This window comes from Periophthalmus magnuspinnatus, chromosome 5, assembly GCF_009829125.3.
Source record: "Periophthalmus magnuspinnatus isolate fPerMag1 chromosome 5, fPerMag1.2.pri, whole genome shotgun sequence".
Classification (NCBI taxonomy): domain Eukaryota; kingdom Metazoa; phylum Chordata; class Actinopteri; order Gobiiformes; family Gobiidae; genus Periophthalmus; species Periophthalmus magnuspinnatus.
Window position 1 is genome coordinate 13932639 of NC_047130.1, and position 21869 is coordinate 13954507.

The window sequence follows — 21869 nt, forward strand, 5'->3', positions numbered from 1 at the left end:
TGCATGTAAAATGTAATCAATAGGGAAACCTGTCTCTTGCCCCCATCTGGGAGTATGACATCATCACATTCTACAATCTCTGGGGGTGTTCGACATGGATGTGTGTGGCAGAATGTTCATCAGTTACTATGGACACAATGAATGCACACAAAAAGTTTTAAGATAGTCTGAAACAGCATATTTTCAGGAGCCAGTGATCAGTAAAAGTGTTTATGGTCAACAAAAAGGTGAGAGTGACTAACTGAAAAGCTGCTAATGCTAGCTAGCTTGTGACTGTAATGTTATTTGAGAGGGACTTGTTCAACAGCACAAATCAGCTCACCAGCTCATAGTTCAGCTGAGTCAGTTCTTTATGGTCAGATTGTATTAAAATAAATCTCTGATTAAAGTCTAACAAAGCCCCAGACAAAGCAGTGCCTACAGTTAGCATCACACCCAAAGGAAATGCTGATGACCTCAGCTGCAAAGTATCAATAAAGTAAACTGTGTGCCACTATTGAACACACAGTAATACATTTGATGAACCAGCAGAGGGCGACAGAATGCAGTATAAATCATTCAAAGTACTGTACAACATCGCTGTACTCAAAAGTAAAGGGAAAGTTCTGGAGGTTTAAAAGGTTTAAAAACAGACTGTGGTATTTTTTACACTGACGCAAAAATCAAAGGTTTACTGTCAAAACCAGATTTGGAGAGACTTATCCATGCATTTGTCTCCAGTAGGTTAGACTACTGTAACGTCCTGCTCACTGTCCTCTCCAAATGAGCCTTAAGACAACTGCAGTACATCCAGAACACTGCTGCTCTGGTCCTGACTAGAACCAGGAAGTACGAGCACATAAGTCCTGTGCTCAGGTCTCTGCACTGGCTCCTGTGGCTCAGAGAATAGACTTTAAAGCAGCTCTGCTTGTGAACAAGTCTCTCCATGGACCAACACCAAAGTACATTTCCCACATGTTAGTGCCACATGAACCATCTCACACTCAGGGACTTCAGGGACCGACCTCCTGCTGATGCCCAGAGTCAGGACTAAACATGGGAAATCAGCGTTTCAGTTTTATGCAACTAAAACCTGGAACAATCTTCCTGAAGATGCGAGACAGGCCTCTACTTACAATGTTTAAATCCAGACTCAAAACAGTTCTGTTTAGCTGTGCATACGACTGAAAGGGTTTTATTCTGCACTCTCCTCTTTTAATGTTCATTTTATGATGATTATTTATGATTATGTATGGTTTGATATGTTTATATTGTGATTTGTCTTTCTTATTCTATAAAGCACTTTAAATTACTTTGTGTACAAATGGTGCTCTACAAATAAACTTGCCTTGCCTAGTAGCAGTAGCAGTAGTACCAGTAGTAGCAGTAGTAATTGCAGCAGCAGCAGTAGCAACAGTGGCAGCAGTAGCTGCAGCAGTAACAGTAGTAGTTGTATTGATAGTAGTAGTAGTAGTAGTAGTAGTAGTAGTAGTAGTAGTAGTAACAGTAGTGCTTGATGACATTGTATTTTACCATGACATATCCAAAGGTAAATTCACAAATGTTGAACCTAAACATTTCTATCAGTGACTAGAGCCAAGACCTCACTTTATCAAACACAAACCTGTGTTTGAACGATGTTCATTGTAGCGCCCTCATCTGTGTTAAATATGATTGACTTATGGTTTTTAAAATGATGAAAAGTTAGGATGTAGCAGTTAACAATTCAAAACAAAATATGACATGTTTTGAGTGTTAAACTGTGCTCAGAACGGTGTCCTGTAACAGAATGTTGTCAGTGAAACAGCCACAGGCCTCTGCTGTCAGCGGGACATTAAAATCATTCAAATGTGCTTTGAGTTCACTCATCACTATTTAAGGAAAACTCCTCTGCAACTCTCACACACACCCTCTTTCTTCTCCTTTTCCTCCTCTCTTCCCTTCCTCTTATTCCCTCACCCTCCCTCTCTTTTCCTCCTCTCTCCCTCCTTACATTCCCTCTCTGCCTTCTCCCTGACTCCCTTTCTTCTCCTTTTCTCTCTCTTCCTCTCTCACCCTTTCCCTTTCTTTCACACACTCCCCTCTGCTCTAACTCCTCACCTTAACCCTGTTTTATCTTCCTTTATCTTTATCTTGTCTTCACCTACTCTCCCCCTCTTTCTTTCTCTCTTTCCTCCACTGTCTCTCTTCTTTCTTTCTTTCTTTCTTTCCACCTTTCCTCCTCGTATCATTCTCCCTTTCACTCTTCCCCTCTTCCTATTCTCTTCCTCCACTCTATATCTCTCTCATTCTCTCTTTCTTCCGCTCTCTCCTTTTCATCTCCCTTTCCATTTTCTTTCTTTCTCTCTCTCCACTCTCTCTTATTCTCCCCCTCATCTCTCTCTCCTCATTTCTTCCCGTCTCTCCTCTCTATCCCCCTCTTTCCTTTCTCTCCCTTGTTCCACTCTCTCCATCTTTCATTCACACCCTCTCCTCCTCTCTTCTTACTTCTCCTCTCTTTCTCTTATCTCCCTTTCTCCCGTTATCTCTTATTCTCTCGCTCTCCACCTCCCTCTTTCCCTCTCTCTCTCTCACTTCCCTCCTTCCTTCCATCCCTCTGTCCTCCCCCTCTCCTCTGCGTCTCTTTCTCTAAATAAGGCAGAGTGACCGTATCTCCGTGCCTTCCCTCCATCCTCCTCTCCGGGCCTCTCTCTCTCTCTCTCCCCCGTGTCCGTGCACATTCCTTCGCCTTGTATGGAGACTCACTGCGGGCTTTGGTCACCACCACCCTCCCGCACCCCCCTCCACCTGCCCACGCCCACTGCCTTTGTTCCGCTCAGACCTGCGCTCTGATTGGCGCACACGCGGACAGAAGGGCGGGGCCAGAGCGCATTTTTCTAAACAAACTTTTGGAGTGAAGTTTTGGCTCGCGCGTCTCAGCTGTCCGACCCGGAGTCCACACGTCTGCGCTCATTTACACACGAGTGAGTTTTTCACACTTTTTACATTGTAGTTTTACGCAAAAAATAGGTACGTTTGGGGGATTACTTGTAGTTTTTTAAATGTACTTTTCAAACCATACTGAGTATCATTTGGCTCCAGAGAATATGTGGATTGCAGTTTAAGACTAATTCAGCTGTTACTGGTCATGTTTTGCATAATAGAGTGATCCAAAAATACTGTTAAAATGGAGTATTAAAGAAACTAGTCAGTACTTTGAGTAGTATTTGTATGGGAACATTGCTTTATACTTGTACACAAATGTGGTAGCAGTAGACTACTTGATCCTGAGGTACATTTTTGACATGTAACTGTATTTTTGCGCAGTACTACACATGAGTACTACGCAGCAGCACTGCTAAAACAAGCTGTTGTGTTGGTGTGGGACAGGATACAGTAGCAGACTGTTTCTACTGTCGCCTCACACCCTGCTTCTAACTGTAATCTGGAAACTGTAATAAACAAAGACAATCAGGGATGGTAAAGTAGCTAAAATGTACTCAAGTAAAATGTAGTGTTACTTCAAAAATAACCTGGGTAAGGGTAAAAAGTATTTGGAGAAACTGTTAGAAAGTTAATGTAAATAGAAAATAAAACACAAAATAATGCACATATCACCTCATATAGTCAACATAAGTAGGAGTAAAAGTATATGCTATGTATTAGGGTTGTCAAAAGTATCGAAATCAGATTCTAATCAATACCAAAACTATCACTGAAACTAGATACTCATTTGAGCAGGTATCCATACTAAAAATATTACTTAAAAAGGACAACCATCTCATACCAGCTTTATCAAAAGTATTATACGAGTGGTATATTTTGGGTTGAAAATGACATTGTATTGTCTAAAATGAGTCTTCTTGGGTATCATGGTATTAAAATAGAGTTTGAAACTTCACTATTTTAGTATCATGATGACACGAGTATACATAGAGTAAAGTAGCAGTGTAGAATACCCACGCCTGTACATGGTTACCTCATTATCTTGACAGACCTGCAAATCACATCACTGTTCATTCGTACTGGACAAAATGTTTTAGTTTCTGTGCACTTTTCTTCTATGAATTTGCTCAATTTCAGTTTTCTAATGTGTTGTTCTGTTGCATACTACAATTTTCTTACTACGACTACTTTCATACTGAGTTGGGCCAAGAATCTGCTCATTTTCAACTCAAAGTACTAGTTAGTTTCTTAAAGGGCCACTACTGTCTGATCTCTGTTCTAATGATGTTTCCTCATCACAAACAGACCTGGAGTTGTGTTTTGTTTCATTCACACACGTTTAACGCACAAACCCTGTATATTTAGGCTGAGTTCTTCTCTCAAACAGAAAACACTCTGTTCCACCTTGTGATGTCATGTGGTAATACAGGAAGTGCTCCACAGTGTTAGTAAACTCTACACACCTTCACTAGAATCATTTGCGTAATTTCAGACCTGGAATTGCCAATCTGTATTGAACTAAAGGTAAAAGGAGCTGTTAACTTGAAACCTTCTGCTTCATGACATCACAAGGTGGAACAGAGCATTTTGAGTTTTAGAGATGTAGACAGACTAATAATGCAGCATTACTCAAACATGTGTGAATGAAACAAAAGACAACTCTAATATAGGACCTTTAAATTCCATGTGTCCAGTCTGAGTTCTGATTAAAAATGATAAAATTGTATCTTGGGAGAATACATTTTTGGACAATCTGACGTCACTGCTCCATCCTCACACCTGGTTTGTGGAACATCTGTCCCTTTTGTCACTGAGGTGAAGAATTCTTTAGGAACGACAAATATTGGTTCATCACACTGTTTACCTCTACCACTACTACTACTTTCACTACTACTATAACCACTACTGTCACTATTACTGTTACGAATGGACACGAAAAGCTAAACTATGCCTCTGTGAAATGTACTTTTTAGAGACGGACTTTTACGACTGTTAAGTAATCAGCAGACAAGATCTCTCCCAGAGTCTATTTGACCTTTCAACCCTCCCCCCATCCTCCTGCGGCCTGTCCCTGTGTGTCATACGCCCTCCCATCCTCCTGTATCACTGTGATGTTAGACTGAGATCGGGGCAGGTCATATGTCTCTAGTGAATCTGTAAATGTTGTGGTGTGTCAGATGCCCTCCCAGATGTTGTGTTGTGGTTGGATAAATACAGCGGGAGAATGGAGCTTGTCAGTGATATAAATGATCCAGGAAAAAAACAAAAAAAAACATTTGTGGATTTGACTTTTGGAGAGTTTTAAAAAAAATGAAAATACCAGAATGACACCACATCCTTCTGTCTGAGCTAACAATAGTGCATTTAAATCCATGTAATAATATTGCGTAACAGCTAATGATTTCCTTCCGGTTGCTAATGCTAAAATTACTAGCAGGCAGGAGCTAGCAGAGAACAGAGGGTCATTGTCAAAGACATCAGACAAACAAAGTGCCGATCCAGATCAGTGGTTGCTAACCTATTTTGTCTCCATTTTGTCCTTTAAGTCCAGCACTGGGTATTTACACTAAGAAGTATCTGTTCATAGTTAAGTCCATTGAGCCACGCTAAGATGTGAACTGTCATCTGAGTTCACACTTTATGGTGGTTTATTGACAGACTTATTCTGTCAGAACCTTCTTTTGCTCCCCACGCTTAGTCACTCCCCCTTCAGAGCCCTACCACAACACAATCAGCTGCATCCCACTAATGAAACTCCTGCACATCACATTAGGTTTGTCAAGCTGCTGTGTACAGTTTTGTATCATGTTTTCGTATGTTTATGGAGGATTGTCACGTGGGAGCATGGGTGATAGAGGCATGTGGGCGGAGCCTTGTACAGTCTCGTACGGAGGGTTTGAACAGGGCCCTGGAGAAATCGTTAAAATACTGAAACATGCATGGATGACATCTAAAACCTCAGTCGTGTTTTTGATAAGGAACAGCGTTGGAACACCCTTCTTTTAAAAGTATCTTGTTTTTGCGATGCATTACTGAGGAATTACACAGGAATGATTTGATTGGCTTTTTGGTCTTTTTTACTCTTTAAATTGCTGTAAATCTGACTGCTGTTTTTCTCAAAGCTTCCTCCCTCAGCTGTACTCTCCGTCCTGGATGTTGCTTATAGTCCCTGAGTCCTTTTTCGTCTGTTTAAAGCTGTGGTTTAAGCGGAGCCTTATCAGAGGAAATGCTCTTTTCCTGACTGCTCCTTTAAAACACTGGTATTGTTTAGTTTCCAGCTCACTCACAAACTGGCACCACCTCAGTCTGGAACTTCATTTTGACTTTAACTTTAGTTTTGGGAAGTAGACTGTTGTAGAATAAATTGTAGCCTGAAAGTTGAACACATGAACCTCAACGTACTGCAGTAGTGTTGTCCAGTGTAGTGCGGTCTAGTCTGGCTATGCGTCTGTTTTGTAGGGAGTATTATACTTCTGATGACATAGGCCAAGATAACAAGGACTGAGCTGGCAGTGAGCTGGATGACTAAAGGGGAGAGTGAGAGGGGAGGAGGGGTGGGGTCTGGGGGACTAAAGGGGAGAGTGAGAGGGGAGGAGGGGCGGGGTCTGGGGGACTAAAGGGGAGAGTGAGAGGGGAGGAGGGGTGGGGTCTGGGGGACTGAAGGGGAGAGTGAGAGGAGGAGGGGCGGGGTCTGGGGGACTAAAAGGGAGAGTGAGGGGGGAGGAGGGGCGGGGTCTGGACTAAAGGGGAGAGTGAGGGGAGGAGGGGTGGGGTCTGGGGGACTGGAGGGGAGAGTGAGAGGGGAGGAGGGGCGGGGTCTGGGGGACAGAAGGGGAGAGTGAGGGGAGAGTGAGGGGAGGAGGGGCGGGGTCTGGGGGACTGAAGGGGAGAGTGAGGGGAGGAGGGGCGGGGACTGAAGGGGAGAGTGAGGGGAGGAGGGGCGGGGTCTGGGGGACTGAAGGGGAGAGTGAGGGGGAAGAGGGGCGGGGTCTGGACTAAAGGGGAGAGTGAGGCTTGAAGTTTAAAAGTGAAGAGAAAGTGAATTTAGTGTTTAGTTTCACTTTAAACATGAGTTAAAAAAAAAAAGAATTGGCCAAGAGACTGTTTTTCTTCAGTTGTGCCCTGGACCAGTCTCCCGTCCAAGAACTGACCTGGCATTGACAAAGATCGCGATGGTCCGACCATACGCCACGTGCCTGGATACTAATAACAGGTTTGCTCAGCCCTGGTCTAAACACACAGAGGACAGGTCCATGTAAGGCTCTGCACACTGGGGCAGGTTTACTGTGTGGAGATAACACAGATCATAGTTTTACATTTAGAGCGCTGTGTGTTTGGATTTGAATACGGAACAGAGGCCATGTTTAGAGAGGCTGAGGGGAGCAGCTGTGAACAGACCGGAGCAGAGTCAGAGCAGCCAGCAGGGGCAGGGAGGAGCAGAACCAGACGGGCAGAGGTCTAATAGGTTATGTTCACACAGATTCACTTTTCTTTTTAAATAAATCTCCAAATTTGTTCTCCACAGATGTTGAACCTTTTCATTATTAGTTTGGGATCAACTCCACAAACTTATTATATTAATGTACTGTGTTAAAGTCCTTTGACGACACTCACGTCTTTGGGCTTGAATAATGGCGCCACTTTATGAAACTGTTGTGAATAAAATCATGTGACTTGTTTATTTAAACTGACAGAGAAGACGTTGAACTTTCGGACAGTTTTTGTTTCATGTGGATAGGCCCAGTGATTACCCCGATACTAACCGTAAACCTCCATGTTGATTCTCTCAATGAAACCTCTATGACATTTATGACATTTACCAGGAGCAGAGTCACTGTTGGGTCAGCCCTAAAAATAAACCTGGACATATTGACCCCATTCTATTCAACAGACAAAAGAATGTGTTCTGTCTGCTCCTCTGGCTCTGCTCCTCTGGCTCTGCTCCTCTGGCTCTGCTCCTCTGCAGCTCTTAAACCTCTCGTATATTTGTGTTTTCGCAGTAAACCTTCATCATGTCGAGCAAACGAGCCAAGGGGAAGACCACAAAGAAGCGTCCTCAGAGGGCCACTTCAAATGTCTTCGCCATGTTTGATCAGTCGCAGATCCAGGAGTTTAAAGAAGCCTTCAACATGATCGATCAGAACAGAGACGGGTTCATCGATAAGGAGGACCTCCATGACATGCTCGCCTCCCTCGGTACTTAACCTTTACTTTTCATTAGGGATGTGTTGAGGGTTGACCCGGATATCAGTATTGGTCAGATATTGAGCTTTTTTTTTTTATATTTGTCAGTGATATTTAGCTGTCCCAGTGTCTGTGCCCATCGTTATGACAGGGTATCCACAGAGTTGTCTTTTTGAACAGATGCACTATGGCTTCAGGTCAGTAATGGTGGAAGAAGGACTCAGTTTTGTTCCTCAAGTAAAAATATAGATACTGGAGCAAAAAAATACTGAAAGTATCACATTTAAATATCCACTTAAGTAAAAGTATTAAAGTACTTGTTTAAAAATGTACAATTGAATCTGTAATTTTTTTCTGCCTGGTTTTAATGAAGTAAAAGTAAAAAGTATCTACTTTAAAATGTACTCAAGTTAAGTACAGAATTTGTACTTAAGTATAGTACTTTACTACTTTTACTCTGTTACATTCCACCACTTTTTTTTTGTACAAAAACACCTGTAATTGAATACATGTATGAAAGATTTGTTTAATGCCATCCTGTGTAACATTCCAGGTAAAGCAATAACATCTCCATAGAGACAAGTAGATGGCAGCCTCCAGTGTCCCATAATGCACCTGTGTTGTGTGTTGTAGGGAAGAACCCGTCAGATGAGTACCTGGAGGGCATGATGGCAGAGGCCCCGGGGCCCATAAACTTCACCATGTTTCTGACCATGTTTGGAGAGAGACTGAACGGGACTGACCCTGAGGACGTCATCAGGAACGCCTTCGCCTGCTTCGATGAGGAGGGATCTGGTCAGTAACGAAAACACTAAAAACATTATAACATAACATCAAAAAACATATGCAACAGCTAAAGTTAGCCCCAGAGTAGAACAGGAACGTCTTCACCTGCTAGTCTTGGGTTAGTCTTGATTTAGTCTTGTTTCCATCCATGTTTAGTCCTGGTTTAATTTAGTTCTTCTTTAGTTTTGGTTTAGTTCTGGTTCAGTCCTGGCTCAGTTTTGGTTTAGTCTTCACCGTAACAAGCAGCAGATTTTCATTTACGTGTTTTACTGTTGAAAAATGACACTTCTGAACATTGAGTTACAGAGCAGTGGGTGGAGATAGGGGGTAGGTGAAAACAGGACTTTTCTGAGCACTTTAATGTCAAAAGCAGAACGATACAGGATTAATCAAACATACCTGAATCACTCAATTCACAACTACAACTCATTTGGTCAGCACCATGGTGAGTGGTAGCACTTACACCTCACAGCAAGAAGGTCCCTGGTTTGACTCCCGGGCCTTTCTGTGTGGAGTTTGCATGTTCTCCCTGTGTCTGCGTGAAGTTTCCTCTGGTCCCCCCATCAACCCAAAACATGCACAACAGGACAAATCCTCCAGCTAAAGTCGTCCTGACCAAGAATAGACCAAGATCTGGAGATGGGTCCCACTGCTCCTGACACGTTTAACCCAGAGACACTGAAGGATGGGTCAAATGCAGGTTCAACTCCCATCTCCAAGCAATTTTATTGTCATAATTTTTGTCTAGGTTTTATCCACGAGGATCACCTGCGGGAGCTGTTGACCACGATGGGCGACCGGTTCACAGATGAGGAAGTGGATGAGCTTTTCCGAGAAGCTCCCATCGACAAAAAGGGAAACTTCAACTACGCCGAGTTCACAAGGATTCTGAAGCACGGAGCCAAAGACAAGGATGACGAGTGAAATGGGACCGCCATTTTTAACAACACTCAAGTAGGGCTGCAAGAGATAATCAGATCACAAAGACTACAATAAAGTCCCTGTACCTGAGGTTTACTGTCTTAAAAACATGGAAAACAGAACTAGTTCATTTTGAAAGTTTGCAGTGGTTCAAAGTGATTCCTCACTTACCTTATGCATTCAGAACATCCTAATTATTCATATAATTATATATTCATATATAAGAACTTTTCACAGCTCTCAGAGACCAGAGCAGAGTTTTTCCGTGACAGTAATACCAACAACTAGCATGCTAACAGCGCACTTCCTGATTCTCTGACAATAAAATACTTTATAATGGAGCTCAACAATGACCACAGTGATTTTCCATTCATTTTTATCATAGAGTTTCCAAAAAAAAAAAAATTTTAAGTTCAAAAGCTGGTCGGGGATAATTAGCAACTTGGAACTAATGAACATAAGACCTGTTCTTTTTTTTCTGTTTCTGAAACTTTAAAACGCAAGAGTCTGTGAAATGTTTTAATACCTCAGTTTATAAACAGTTGAGGTGGCTCGGGCATCTGCTCAGGATGCCTCCTGGACGCCTCCCTAGGGAGGTGTTCTGGGCATGTCCCACCGGGAGGAGGCCCCGGGGAAGACCCAGGACACGCTGGAGGGACTATGTCTCTCGGCTGGCCTGGGAACGCCTTGGGGTCCCACCGGAGGAGCTGGAGGACGTGTCCGGGGTGAGGGAAGTCTGGGAGTCCCTGCTTAGACTGCTGCCCCCGCGACCCGGCCCCTGATAAGCGGAAGAAAATGGATGGATGGATGGAGTTTATAAACAGCCATTTTGGACTTAACACAACTGTGCGATTGATATAGTTAGCATGTAGCTGGTTAGCATGTAGCTGGTTAGCTTCTGCGATGCCTTTGAACTCTTAATATTTGAATTTTTCTAAATGTCTATGGAAAATGTATTTCTGGAACCTGAGCAGCGTCAGTGTTGAGCTCCATTAGATGCAGACAGGACACGGCGACTTATTCTGACCTCAACAGCTGCTTATACAATACACTTTACTGGGACAAGATTCCTTTGACTCAAATACATGGGGAACATTGGTACAGGACCTTTATTTAGATATGCCCTCTGTACAGAACAAAATATCTTTATATAGAAAAATCTTGTTGTAGTTTATATTTCTACAAGAGGTATAAACTTGAAGAGTTTAAAGTTCAGATTTCCAGATTTCTCCTGGAGTTGTTTACAAAACATCACAAATCTAATCACAACCAAGAAAATCACTATTCAATTTTTTTATTCAAATGTGTGCAGCCCTGCTGAGAAGGAACATACTGACACTTCAACAATGTTTCACTGAATAGGCTGAGTTCACATGAGGCTCATTAACCTGAGCTGGAGACGGGGAAGAATTTACTGTTTAACTGTCAAAATGTTTCACCTGGTTTATGTTTAATATCCAGATGTGGTTAAAGTACTTACAAATATTACTCGAGTAGAAATACAAATTGGTGGTTAATTTTCCCAAATAAGTATTTGGGAAAAGTACTACTCAAGTAAGAGTAACTTAAAGAGTATCTGTCAGTACATAACATCTGATTCATAATTTGAAGTGAATGTGAAGGACAAAACATGAAATAAGTCACACATGTTACTTTCAAACTTTCTACACAAAAATGAGCCAAACTAAATCATATCTGACTGTCCCACAGAGTTATATTGACCCCTGACCTCCACCTGAAACTATGACATCAGATTTGAAAATGTTGTGAACGCGGCCTATTGAGTCATTTTTATTTTGTTTTGACAATCAGAAAATATGAAGACCAAAATGTTTGGATTCTGAGGAAAATGTAAGACCCTGACTTCAGTAAATATTTATACCCTTTATTCATAATGTCCTATGTGCTTCAACCTTTTGGAAATACTTCTGGACACATACTTGTATTATTCATTAAAAATAACAAAAGGAGAACAGGTAAATGTAGAAGACACATGGATTGTAGTGAAGCAGTTAAAGTAAGGCTAAAGCAGTCGCTGTTAGCACATGAATGAGCACTGAAATGGAAACTCACCTCATGACATCATAAGGTGGGATAGAGGGTCTGGAAAGTAGAAAAGTATAATTTGTATTAGGGACCATCACTTTTTTTTTTTATGGTTTTCTTTAAAACAAAATGTAAAATTGAAATAAATGATCAGTTTATGAAGCAAACACGTGTGATGTCATTTTAAAGGTGCACTATGGAACTTTTCAGGTGGGGATCCTTGTCGCCTCTATGGAGATAATAGACACTTAGTCAATTGCCTTGACTAAGTGTTGAATAGTTTGAGTATGGGACACTACTACTACTTTTTAGTGTTGTCACAAAACTCAATTTTGATACTAAGGAACAGACTTGATACTGATTCTGATGCCACGATGATAATAAAACCACTCTTTAGATGATAAAATGTGATTTTCAACATTAAATTTTTTTTTTTCTTTTATATTCCCATGTGGCCTTATATCTGTGTAATCCTCAGTGGTCCATGGGTGTGTACTAGTCTATGTGTCTTATACTTGTTCTGATGCAGCTCAAGATCATTATAAAGTTATTCAGGAAAGGTTCATTTCTGTCCTGTCAATGGGATTTTTTTAGCATCAATAGCTGCAAACAATGAGGCTCTAGTTTTAATACCAGTGACGGAGATTACACACAATGATTTTTAACATTAAATGTTATCTATTGTCTAAAGAGTGTTTTTGTCATCATTGCGGTATTAGAGTCAGTATCGAGTACTGAATCTATGCCTTGGTTTGAAATTTTAATATTGTGACACTGATCTCCACAGATCTGACCTGTAACTTTGATAGCATCACCTGCTTGTCTCCATGGAGATAAACAAAAATAGATATCAAACAGCCAGTACTACAAAAAAGTTCTTTAATTTTCTGAAATGATACAAAACACATGGAGTTTAATATTGCACTGTTTCTATGGAGACGTTTGTCATAAAAAAGACATTTATCAAGTTTAAGGCACAACAGTCAATTCTGCAAAATGTGAATAAAAAAACAAAAATCATGCCAAACATGTAGAAAAACTCAAATATTTACATGTACTAAAGCGTCTGAAATCAACAGAACAGTTTAAACTGTTTCTGCAGACACGATTTGAGGCTTTGTAACTGAGATCCCAACTCTAGAAGAACAAACCAATGTAAAACTGAAATCAGAAAATGAGGTATACAAGAGGTTTTTGAAACGCAAAATTACAAAAACAAATATCATGGTACCCAAAATATGAAGCTATGACACACTGAAATAATTGTGCTTATTTAGATAAAACATGACAGCTAAATACAACAGCAGTGACTCAGCTGGGAGCGCACGTGTCAGTACTGCGGTACACGGCTTTAGCTTAAGTTTTGTAGCAAATGGAAAACATTTCAGAAATTGAAACGGAATTATTGAAAATAATTTTAACAAAATAATGTCTCAAGACTGTACCAGTGGAGAATCTTGACAGTAACTAGCTCTAGTCCAGCCTCAACAGTTTCACAGAAACTACAAAAACGTTAAATGCAAATATACAAAATATAATCCCACATACACAGGGCTGCTGCTAACACTCAAGACATCTGAGGTCATATTTGTTGAGAACGAATATGGAGGATGCAGAGGAGAGGGTCAGATGGACCAATTATTCAAAATTCCTAAAATGGAGAGGGCTTTAAAAAAGGAATCACAAATGAACATGTTTACATAAATCTTATCTGGCAACGGCCAAATGCTGGTCATGTGAGAGATCTGTGTAGTACCAACGACAGCTTGGCCAAATGCAAATGCCAATGTCTAAAAAAATAAGCAAACAATTCGTTTTTTAATAATGTAGATCAAAATTGTGCACGCTTGTTTGAAACCATCTAAAAATTGAATTTGCTTTGTCCAGGTTTGAGTTTATCCCTACATTCAAAACCACTGCTCCTTCTGCTAGAGCTCAACAGGCAGGCAGTTTGTACATTCAGAAGAAGATGGAGCCGTTTTTTAAATTAAATTGAATATAGCCATTAAAAAACTTTAGTGTTCAAAAAATGTCTTCCGTACCATAAAAATTTTGAAACCGATAAAAGGTCAAAATATACCAACTAAAGACTGAAGGTACTTGTTATTAAACAGAACATCTAAAAAGAATTCTCCTTTTGTGTCGTATAGACAGCACCAGATTATGATTTAAACCATTTTCTTCACAGAGCATGGTTTATGGTCTTTTTAAGTGAACCAGTATCATTTGTGTAGACACGGTTTGAGTGGGAGGAGTTGGAGGAAGTGTCTGGGATTCCCTGCTTAGACTGCCGCCCCCACGGCCCAGGCCTGAATTGACTCAAGTTGTTGCAGCTCCATTTTAAGAAGCTACAATTTTGAAGTTCAGAGTGATGAGGATGACTTTATAAAGCAAATCATAGATAATAAAATGTCCAAAAATACATGTATCCAGCGTTGGGATTATCCAAAGAGGAAATTGTTCTTACATTCAACACGACTGCTACTGAGAGGTGTGCTGGTGCCAGATTCAACAAGAAATTGACTATTTTCAAAGTTTAAAATGGCTCTTCTAAAAGTCTTTGCTCCTTAAAAACACCTTATTCTCAGTTCATTGGCATTTCTCCAGTAAATACATTCAGATATTTACAAAGTTCTCGTACATATTGGTCGTCTAGTTCACGGTTTCCTGTAAGCTGTGTTTCGGGGTCCAGACGGCTGCGATTGGCGCCTGCACCACTTTAATGGGTCCACTTTGGCTCGTGTCTGAATGCACCATGCTCCACACGGGTCTATGGACACCCTGAGATGGCGGAACTTGCGATGCCGTGATCCGAATCGGCGTCAGGGCTGAAGACTGGCCGGAGTTCTGTGCAGAGGAAGACTCGGTAGAGGAAGATTTGGCGATAGTCTGGCATGGGACGGCGTATTTGTGAATGGGGAGGTACAAGGGGAGACCCAGAGGAGAGGAGACGAGGGTAACGGTGGATGAAGGCTTAGAGGAGGAGAGAGTTACGGTTGAAGGTACAGAGGAGGGAGGGAGCGGTGCAGAGGAGGAGGGGGCGACTGCCTTGTCTTTTCCTAAGGCGCTCCAGATGACCTTTGTGAGGGTCGGAGCCGCTAAAACCACTGGGGAGGAGGGCGGGAGGGTGGAGGTTTGGGGTTTGACCAACGCGATGGAGGGGGCGGGTGGAGACATGACTCTCTCCATCTGGATTTGAGCCTGAGATGGATCCAAAATCTGCAGAACATATAAATATAAAATACAATATGTTAATTGAAAGACTGATTTATTACATTTTATAAACACAGACACACATGATGTTCAAATCAAATATAACTTTTACTGAGAACATTTTATTTCCGTTATAATTTGGTGTTTTGGTTCAAGACAATTATCCAATCAGAAAGCAGAATGAGCCTCACATGACTCTCAAGTGGGTTGCCAGTTGTTTCGATGCCTAACAGATGGAGCAGAGGGGAGGCTCCGATGGAGATGCTACATTTTACAGTACATAAAAAAAATCTCACCTGTTGACTTTCTTCGGGCGGAGGTGTTGGTCCCAAATTTCTCTCCTCGGCTTGGATCAGATCTTTGGTTGCCCTCTCCTCCTCTTCCTCGCTTCTCCTCTGCTCCTCCTCTTCTCTCCTCTTCCTCTGCCCCTCCTCTTCTCTCATCTGGCTCTCCTGTTCGGCTGCTCTTTGTAATGCGGCGTCCACGAGCAGTTTTAGATCGCTGAAGTCATGTGAGGGGAGGAGCTCCGGAGGCGTTGGGGGCGGGGTGTTAAATACGTGACTGTGATTGGCTGCGTTCTGCTCCTCTGCCTCCCTCAGTAAACTCTGCGTGTCCAGTCGGAGCAGCGCCTCTTTCCCTCTGAAACCATTCAAAATGGCTGCCGCCGTGTTTCCGAGTGCGGTGAGATCGAGCGTGGGGCCGGAGCGAATGACGGAGGGACGCGGGATTTGGTTGTTCAAGTGGGTTTGGTGGTGATGGGAGGATGAAGAGGAGGATGAAGAGGAGGAGGATGAAGAGGAGTGATGTTCCGGAGAGGAGCCGGCATCACATTTGAGCCCCACTTTCCGAGAGATGGTGAACTTGGTCGGGTCTTTGCCGTCCTTACGCAGCAGATCAGGCAGGAGGCGTCGGCGAGCATTGATGAACCAGTTGCAGATCTGGAGCAGAAGATAAGTTTATTAACTAAAAACAATGACTTTGACTTGACCTTATCACTTGTAACACCTAAACTCCACCCCCAGCCACATTTCAAATAGAGCTGCTACACTGGGCAGTACCTGGAGGACTAAAAGGGAGACTGGAGAAGGGGAAGGAGGAAGGGGGGGGGGGGGGGGGGGGTCCTTTTAAATTTGACTTGAAAAACAGAAAAAAAATTATGGGATTTTAGCAGAATCTTTAAAGTTCTGTTTTACTGAAGTCAGACGTTACTCAGCTCTGTTTTCTAACCTTTATTACCTTTTAAATAAATACACAATCTTCACAAACACAGAGCAAGTCTATCAGTAAAATGCTTTATATTCAAGAGGCAATTTGATCCAACCAATCTCAATAATATCCATAGAACAGTTACTATAGCAACTTCAGTGCTTGTGCCAAACTATCTGGGCATGCTCAGTTTGAAAAATGTGACAAATCTTCTACCCCTCTCTCTCCCGCCTGCCGTCCCTCTCCCACTCTCTAACCTGTAGTACAGACAGCCCGGTTCTCGCAGATAGACTCAGTTTCTCCTGCTCCGATGGATAGGCGTTGAAGCGATGGTCATAGAGCCAGTCCCTCAGGATCTGCACCGCTTCTTTAGGCAAGTTACCGCGGCGTTTTCGTTTAGCTCCACCCCCTGACAGATCCAGAGGGAACCCGTCGTCACTGTCAGACATGGCCGACGAAAGGCCCGGCTCCTCCGACTCCAGAGCTGTGGAAAAAAACATGAATACATAAACTTCTGCATAATCTTTGAGTTGAGTCAAGCTGATTGAATCTAAACAAAAAGATGTTATGTCTGGCCGCCACCTCCTCTGTCTCAAGTCAAACTCAGACAGGACCATCTAATCGTATTGGTTTATTTCAGGGATGGATGGAAGAGTGGGTCAAATGCACAAGACTTTCATTTGCTAGGAGCACAAAAATAACTCTTTACACTAGTAACTTGTCAAAGCCTTCACTCCACACATGATACTGAGCCACTACTATAGCCAGTAGCCACAGCTGCCCTGGGGTGACTTGATGGAGGTATGGCAGCCAATTTGCACCATTGGCCCTTCTGTACAACAAAGTGTTCCCTAAACTTAACCTTAAACAGAGGAGCATGCTCATCATTGTTTAGAACAAAAAATCATAACTCAGCAGCACTTTTGGCTGTATTGCCTCATTTCACACTTTATGCCCCTCTCCTCAGGGCTGTAATTAACATAAAGCCTCATCCATTTGACACTGCCACAGTAAAACAGCAGGGGGAGCTGTTCTTATGCTAATCACAAACAGTTCATTGTTTTCTGTCAAAGTCTCTTAAGTGTCGAGATATGCATTAGGTGCAACAGACTTTTGGAGAAGTAGTAGCAGCAGCAGTTCTACTGAAATCAGGTTACAAGCAATTGTTAAATTCTGGTACAGCTGCAGGAGCAGGGACAAGGTCCTCCTGTATCCCTGTGTGTCAGATACCCTCCTATCTGCCAGTTTCCCTGTATCAAATGTACATTATGTATAACAAACATGTAGGGTCGAGCAAAACCAGGTGCCCTGTGGTGAGAGGGCGACTGAGTGAAGCGACCCATTTGTTCCCCTCTCTGTCCCAAGTCTGTCAGAGCAACTTTTGACAACCCTGGACTGCTGTAGTAACGATTAGGCTAATAAAATACCCTGTTGATAACATGGGTAGAGGGAGAGTGCTACTTCCTGTATTTTTGTACTTTTCTCCTCAAACTGCCACTTAACTGATGTCAAATTCTGATAAATATTTACCACAAGTACTAACCCATCAAACCAAAGTCAGAATTAGAAAAACATGAAAACTGGTCAGATGCCCTCCCATCCTCCTACTGTATATCCCCCACAGATGCCGTCCTATCCTCGTACCCCATGCGTCAGATGCCCTCCCATCCTCCTTTATTCTTTTATATTAGGCTGGGATGGGGGCAGCCGTTTCTAGTTTATCTGCAGATGTTGTGGTGTGTCAGATGCCGTCCCTGATGTTGTGGTGGTGCCATATGTTGGATAAAGCAGTGGTGGTGGTAGTAGCAGTAGTCGTAATACTGAGTACTGTCTGTACTGAGGTTACTACTATAGTGTCAATGGTAACATTGTTAGGATAAATAACTGTGCTTATCTATTCTGCATAACCACTGCTATAGTTTATTATTTTATTGCTATAGTTCATTATTGTACCTGTGCTCATGTGAAGACGAGGACTTGATTACAGCTCTGTGACACATGTTCAGGAATCAAATAACTAAGTATGGCAATGACTTATTGATACGCATGTGCTAACTCATGACTCATCACCCTGGTCAAGCCAGCAAAATGTGCTTCAGCAATCAGAGCAAGAGACAAATCCCCTGCAAGGATGCTTGTCGCAGTCTGATAAGACTTGCAACGTGCCAAGAGGCCTGGCTGGCCTGTGCACAAACGAAGTCTAAACCGTGGTGGTTTCCCACAACAGTACACATATAAAACTCAATATATAGGTGTAAACATTCACTCTCTACCTGGGAATGTCAGTTGCACAGACTCTGTGTACTGTGTCTTCCTCTTAACTGGTTGATTAAGTAAATTCTTCTTGAATTTCATCTCTGGGTCAAGGTTATGCTTTGTCTTAGCAGAAACTAACGAACATGAGAGGAAAGGGCTGTTTTCCTCAACAGTAGTAGTAGTAGTAATAGTAGTATTTGTTTTGGTGCTTATCCTGCCCTGTCGTCTTTATTCTCTACCCCACACAGCGTGCTTCTTAGGGGCAGCGTTGAAACCTGAACCCCAACCCTGCTCTCCACAAAGAGGATTGTTCAGGAGCAAGGGGAGAGGGGAGGGGGGCAGGGGCTTTGACAGGGCAAGGGGCAGGGAGAGGCAGGAGGGGGGATAGGAGCTCTGACAGGGCTATAGGACAGAGGAGAGGGGGTAGTGGGGAGAGTAGGGGGTCACAAAAATCATACAAGACAATACACATTCCAACCACAAGGGAATAGAATCTACTTCAAACATGGATGTAAAAAGTGACAGGACTAGAAATGGAAAAAAGATTTCTCAGGAAAACATTTAGGTATAAGCCCAACTATGCCCACAGCCAAAGACAGGAAAGGCTTATACTTAAAAAAGGTCTTAAAAAAGGTAGAACAGAACTCTGTTTGAGAGAAGAACTCAGCCTAAATATGCAGGGTTTGTGTTAAACATGTGGGAATGAAACAAAACACAACTCCAGGTCTGTTTGTGATGAGGACACTACATTAGAACAGAGAAAATAGAGTAATACTCCCTTTAAATTTGCACTATTGACCTTTTCTGGTCAGGGGTCTATGGCATTAACATTATCTCCACGAAGTTACATGGGAAATATATATAATATATATAATATTATAGGTCAGATCTGTGGAGAGGCGAGTCTAATCTGCAGTTTTTATAATTGGCCGAGATAGTGATTTTATTTTTTAAATGGGATTAAAACATGGCAGTGATTTTATTTTTAATGGGATTAAACTTTTAAACTACAGATAGGGCATCTGACACACAGGGAGGGCATCTGACACATGTAACTTATGTCTAAGTAATGTCAGTTACTTAAATTAACTCAAATTGTGATTTCAGCCCATAGAGTTGAATGAGAATAAACAGAATACACTGCAGCTCAGTCCCTTAAACCCTTTGTAAATATCTGCTCCTCTTTTTCCCTCCACTCCAGTAACAGACTGAAGTGTGAAAGTCACATTCCAGCCACAGGGGGCGCCGCATTTACATTTAATCACTTGTGCAAAAACAATGACGCTTCCTGGAGAGACATGGGGGCCAAATTTAAAAGACAAAAACATCTGACACAATTCACTGTTTGGGTTTAACAACTGTGTTAACTAAAAGCTCGCCTGGATCCCCGAGCCTTTAATCAAAATGAACACATCATTCTAAAATATCAGACCAGAGACTGAACCAGAGACTGAACCAGAGACTGAACCAGAGACCACTAAACCAGGACTAAGCCAAAGTGAATTTGTTTGCTTAGTCTTTAAATTTTTTATTGAACTGGTGTGGATTAAATCACTTTTTGCACGTGCATATTACTCCTCTAGCCTACCAGCCTTAACAGTACTGATGTTTTCATTTGGAGACTCATTTCAGAGCTTGAATTTAACCATTGAAAGTTTAAATCTGTGGAAATCTTCATGAAAAATGAGTCATACAAAAATAAAAACAGATCTATACAATGCAATGACACGGGATTTTAAAACAGGTTGGGCATCTTGGTAAAGCTACATTTTAGATCTCAATTTGACTATAAATGTGTTGCACATAATTTACGTCAGTTTGAAACGTAGGCGTCGTCTTTTACGTCCCTTTGACGCCTGGGTCTTATATTTGGGGACCACAGACATGTAAACAAACCCAAATTACACTCTAAAAGTCCGTCTGCGTTTGTTAACGACGTCCAGCTTTGGGTCGTAAAATTATCAGGAGAAAAAAGTAAAAAATTTAAAGCCAGTGAGTTGAAATTGTAGTCGCATATAAAGTAAAATAATAATAATTTAATTTTGCGTTCTGTTGTCGAGACTACAGTTGTGTCAATGTGTCTTTACAAAAACAAACACATAATCTCTCTAAAATTTGAGATAAGTCTTAACGAAAGATATTTTTTTCTTTGATTTGTTACAATATGGGTGACATCACTGCATGACTAACTTTGCCATCCTCTGCTTTGTGCGCACATCACGTCATACAAACATGGTTCATTCACGCAAATTACGCACAAATGTACTACAAAAAATAAAATAAAATAAAAAAAACACATTTCACATTTCGCGGATGCGGTTTTTCTAAGGTTTGGTTCAATTTGGAGAGAGCGCGAGGCACAAAGGCTGTGGAGCAAAAGGAGCAGAGCACGTCGGTCACGTCGCTGCGCCAGATGGACAAAACCACGCCACCAAATTAGCCGCTAGCTGTCCCACCAATTTCAAACCAAAACACTGCGTCCGTGCACAATGGAGAAAACGCATGAACCGAACCTGTGGCACACATTTCGAAAGGCGTCTCCAATTACGCACGGCACGGGGCGCACAAAAGCACATACAAAGATCAGGTTTAAAAACGTGCTTACCTCGTTTGAACGCTTTCATTGTTGTGTTGATGGCTGGTTCCTCGCAGCTGTCCAAGTTGTACAAAGCGTGCTCCGAGCCCAGCGCAGCCTCCTCTCGCGTCAAAACGTCACTTTCTTCTCACAAACTGACGTTTTTGCCGCTTTTACGTCGGTTTAAAAGCACATTTGCGTGACTGGGACCAAAGAACCGCACTGTGCCATCACGCGTCCGACCTCCTGGCGTGAAACAGTTTTACGTTGGGCTCCTTTGAATCGTTTTACCTGCACGTAGCTCCGCCAGCTTTCTGCCAACCTCTTGACAGACGCAGCTGAGTTTGTCCCGCCTTCCCAGCTCGTCTCGGCCAATCAGAGCACTCTATTAAGCCCAGCGAACTGCAGCGGACCAATCAGAGCGCAGACAGAGGAGAGCAGTGTTGTGGTGACTGATGCGAAGAGCCTTTTCATTCAAAAAGACGTCCATTCAGACATTTTACAACAACATTACGCACACAAACGAGGAAAAACTGCGCTACCGTAACATTTATAAACGAGTGCATTTAATTTGACTGCAGTTTTGAGGTAATTATCGTGCAAAGCATCACTGTGTATCGCTGGCGTTTACATAACTGAGAAAAAAAATCTGTTACATAAATCAAAACGTGGGACCCTCGTTTAAGAAGAGAAGACGTGCTTAAAACATCTGTTGTAGCATTCATACTTAAAGGTCCTATATTACGCAAAATGGACTCTTTTGAGGTTTAAGACATGT

General features: G+C 42.1%; 2 protein-coding genes across 2 annotated transcripts; one reads left to right on the forward strand and one right to left on the reverse strand.

The window, feature by feature from the left end:
• The first annotated feature begins 2887 nt into the window (after positions 1-2887).
• On the forward strand, positions 2888-9885 carry myl9b (myosin, light chain 9b, regulatory). Its single transcript, XM_033966968.2, has 4 exons — positions 2888-2942; positions 7905-8100; positions 8722-8883; positions 9623-9885. Exons 2-4 carry the CDS (start codon positions 7917-7919, stop codon positions 9796-9798), a joined length of 522 nt encoding a protein of 173 aa, XP_033822859.1. The 5' UTR covers positions 2888-2942; positions 7905-7916; the 3' UTR covers positions 9799-9885.
• A 2793-nt stretch (positions 9886-12678) lies between these two features.
• LOC117370921 (homeobox protein Mohawk) lies at positions 12679-21404 on the reverse strand. The gene is made up of 4 exons (XM_033966473.2): positions 21122-21404; positions 16518-16744; positions 15351-15992; positions 12679-15060 (listed from the first exon to the last, which is right to left on the reverse strand). The coding sequence occupies exons 1-4, from the start codon at positions 21138-21140 to the stop codon at positions 14494-14496; spliced, it is 1455 nt and encodes a 484-aa protein (XP_033822364.1). The 5' UTR covers positions 21141-21404; the 3' UTR covers positions 12679-14493.
• Between the last annotated feature and the right edge of the window lie 465 nt (positions 21405-21869).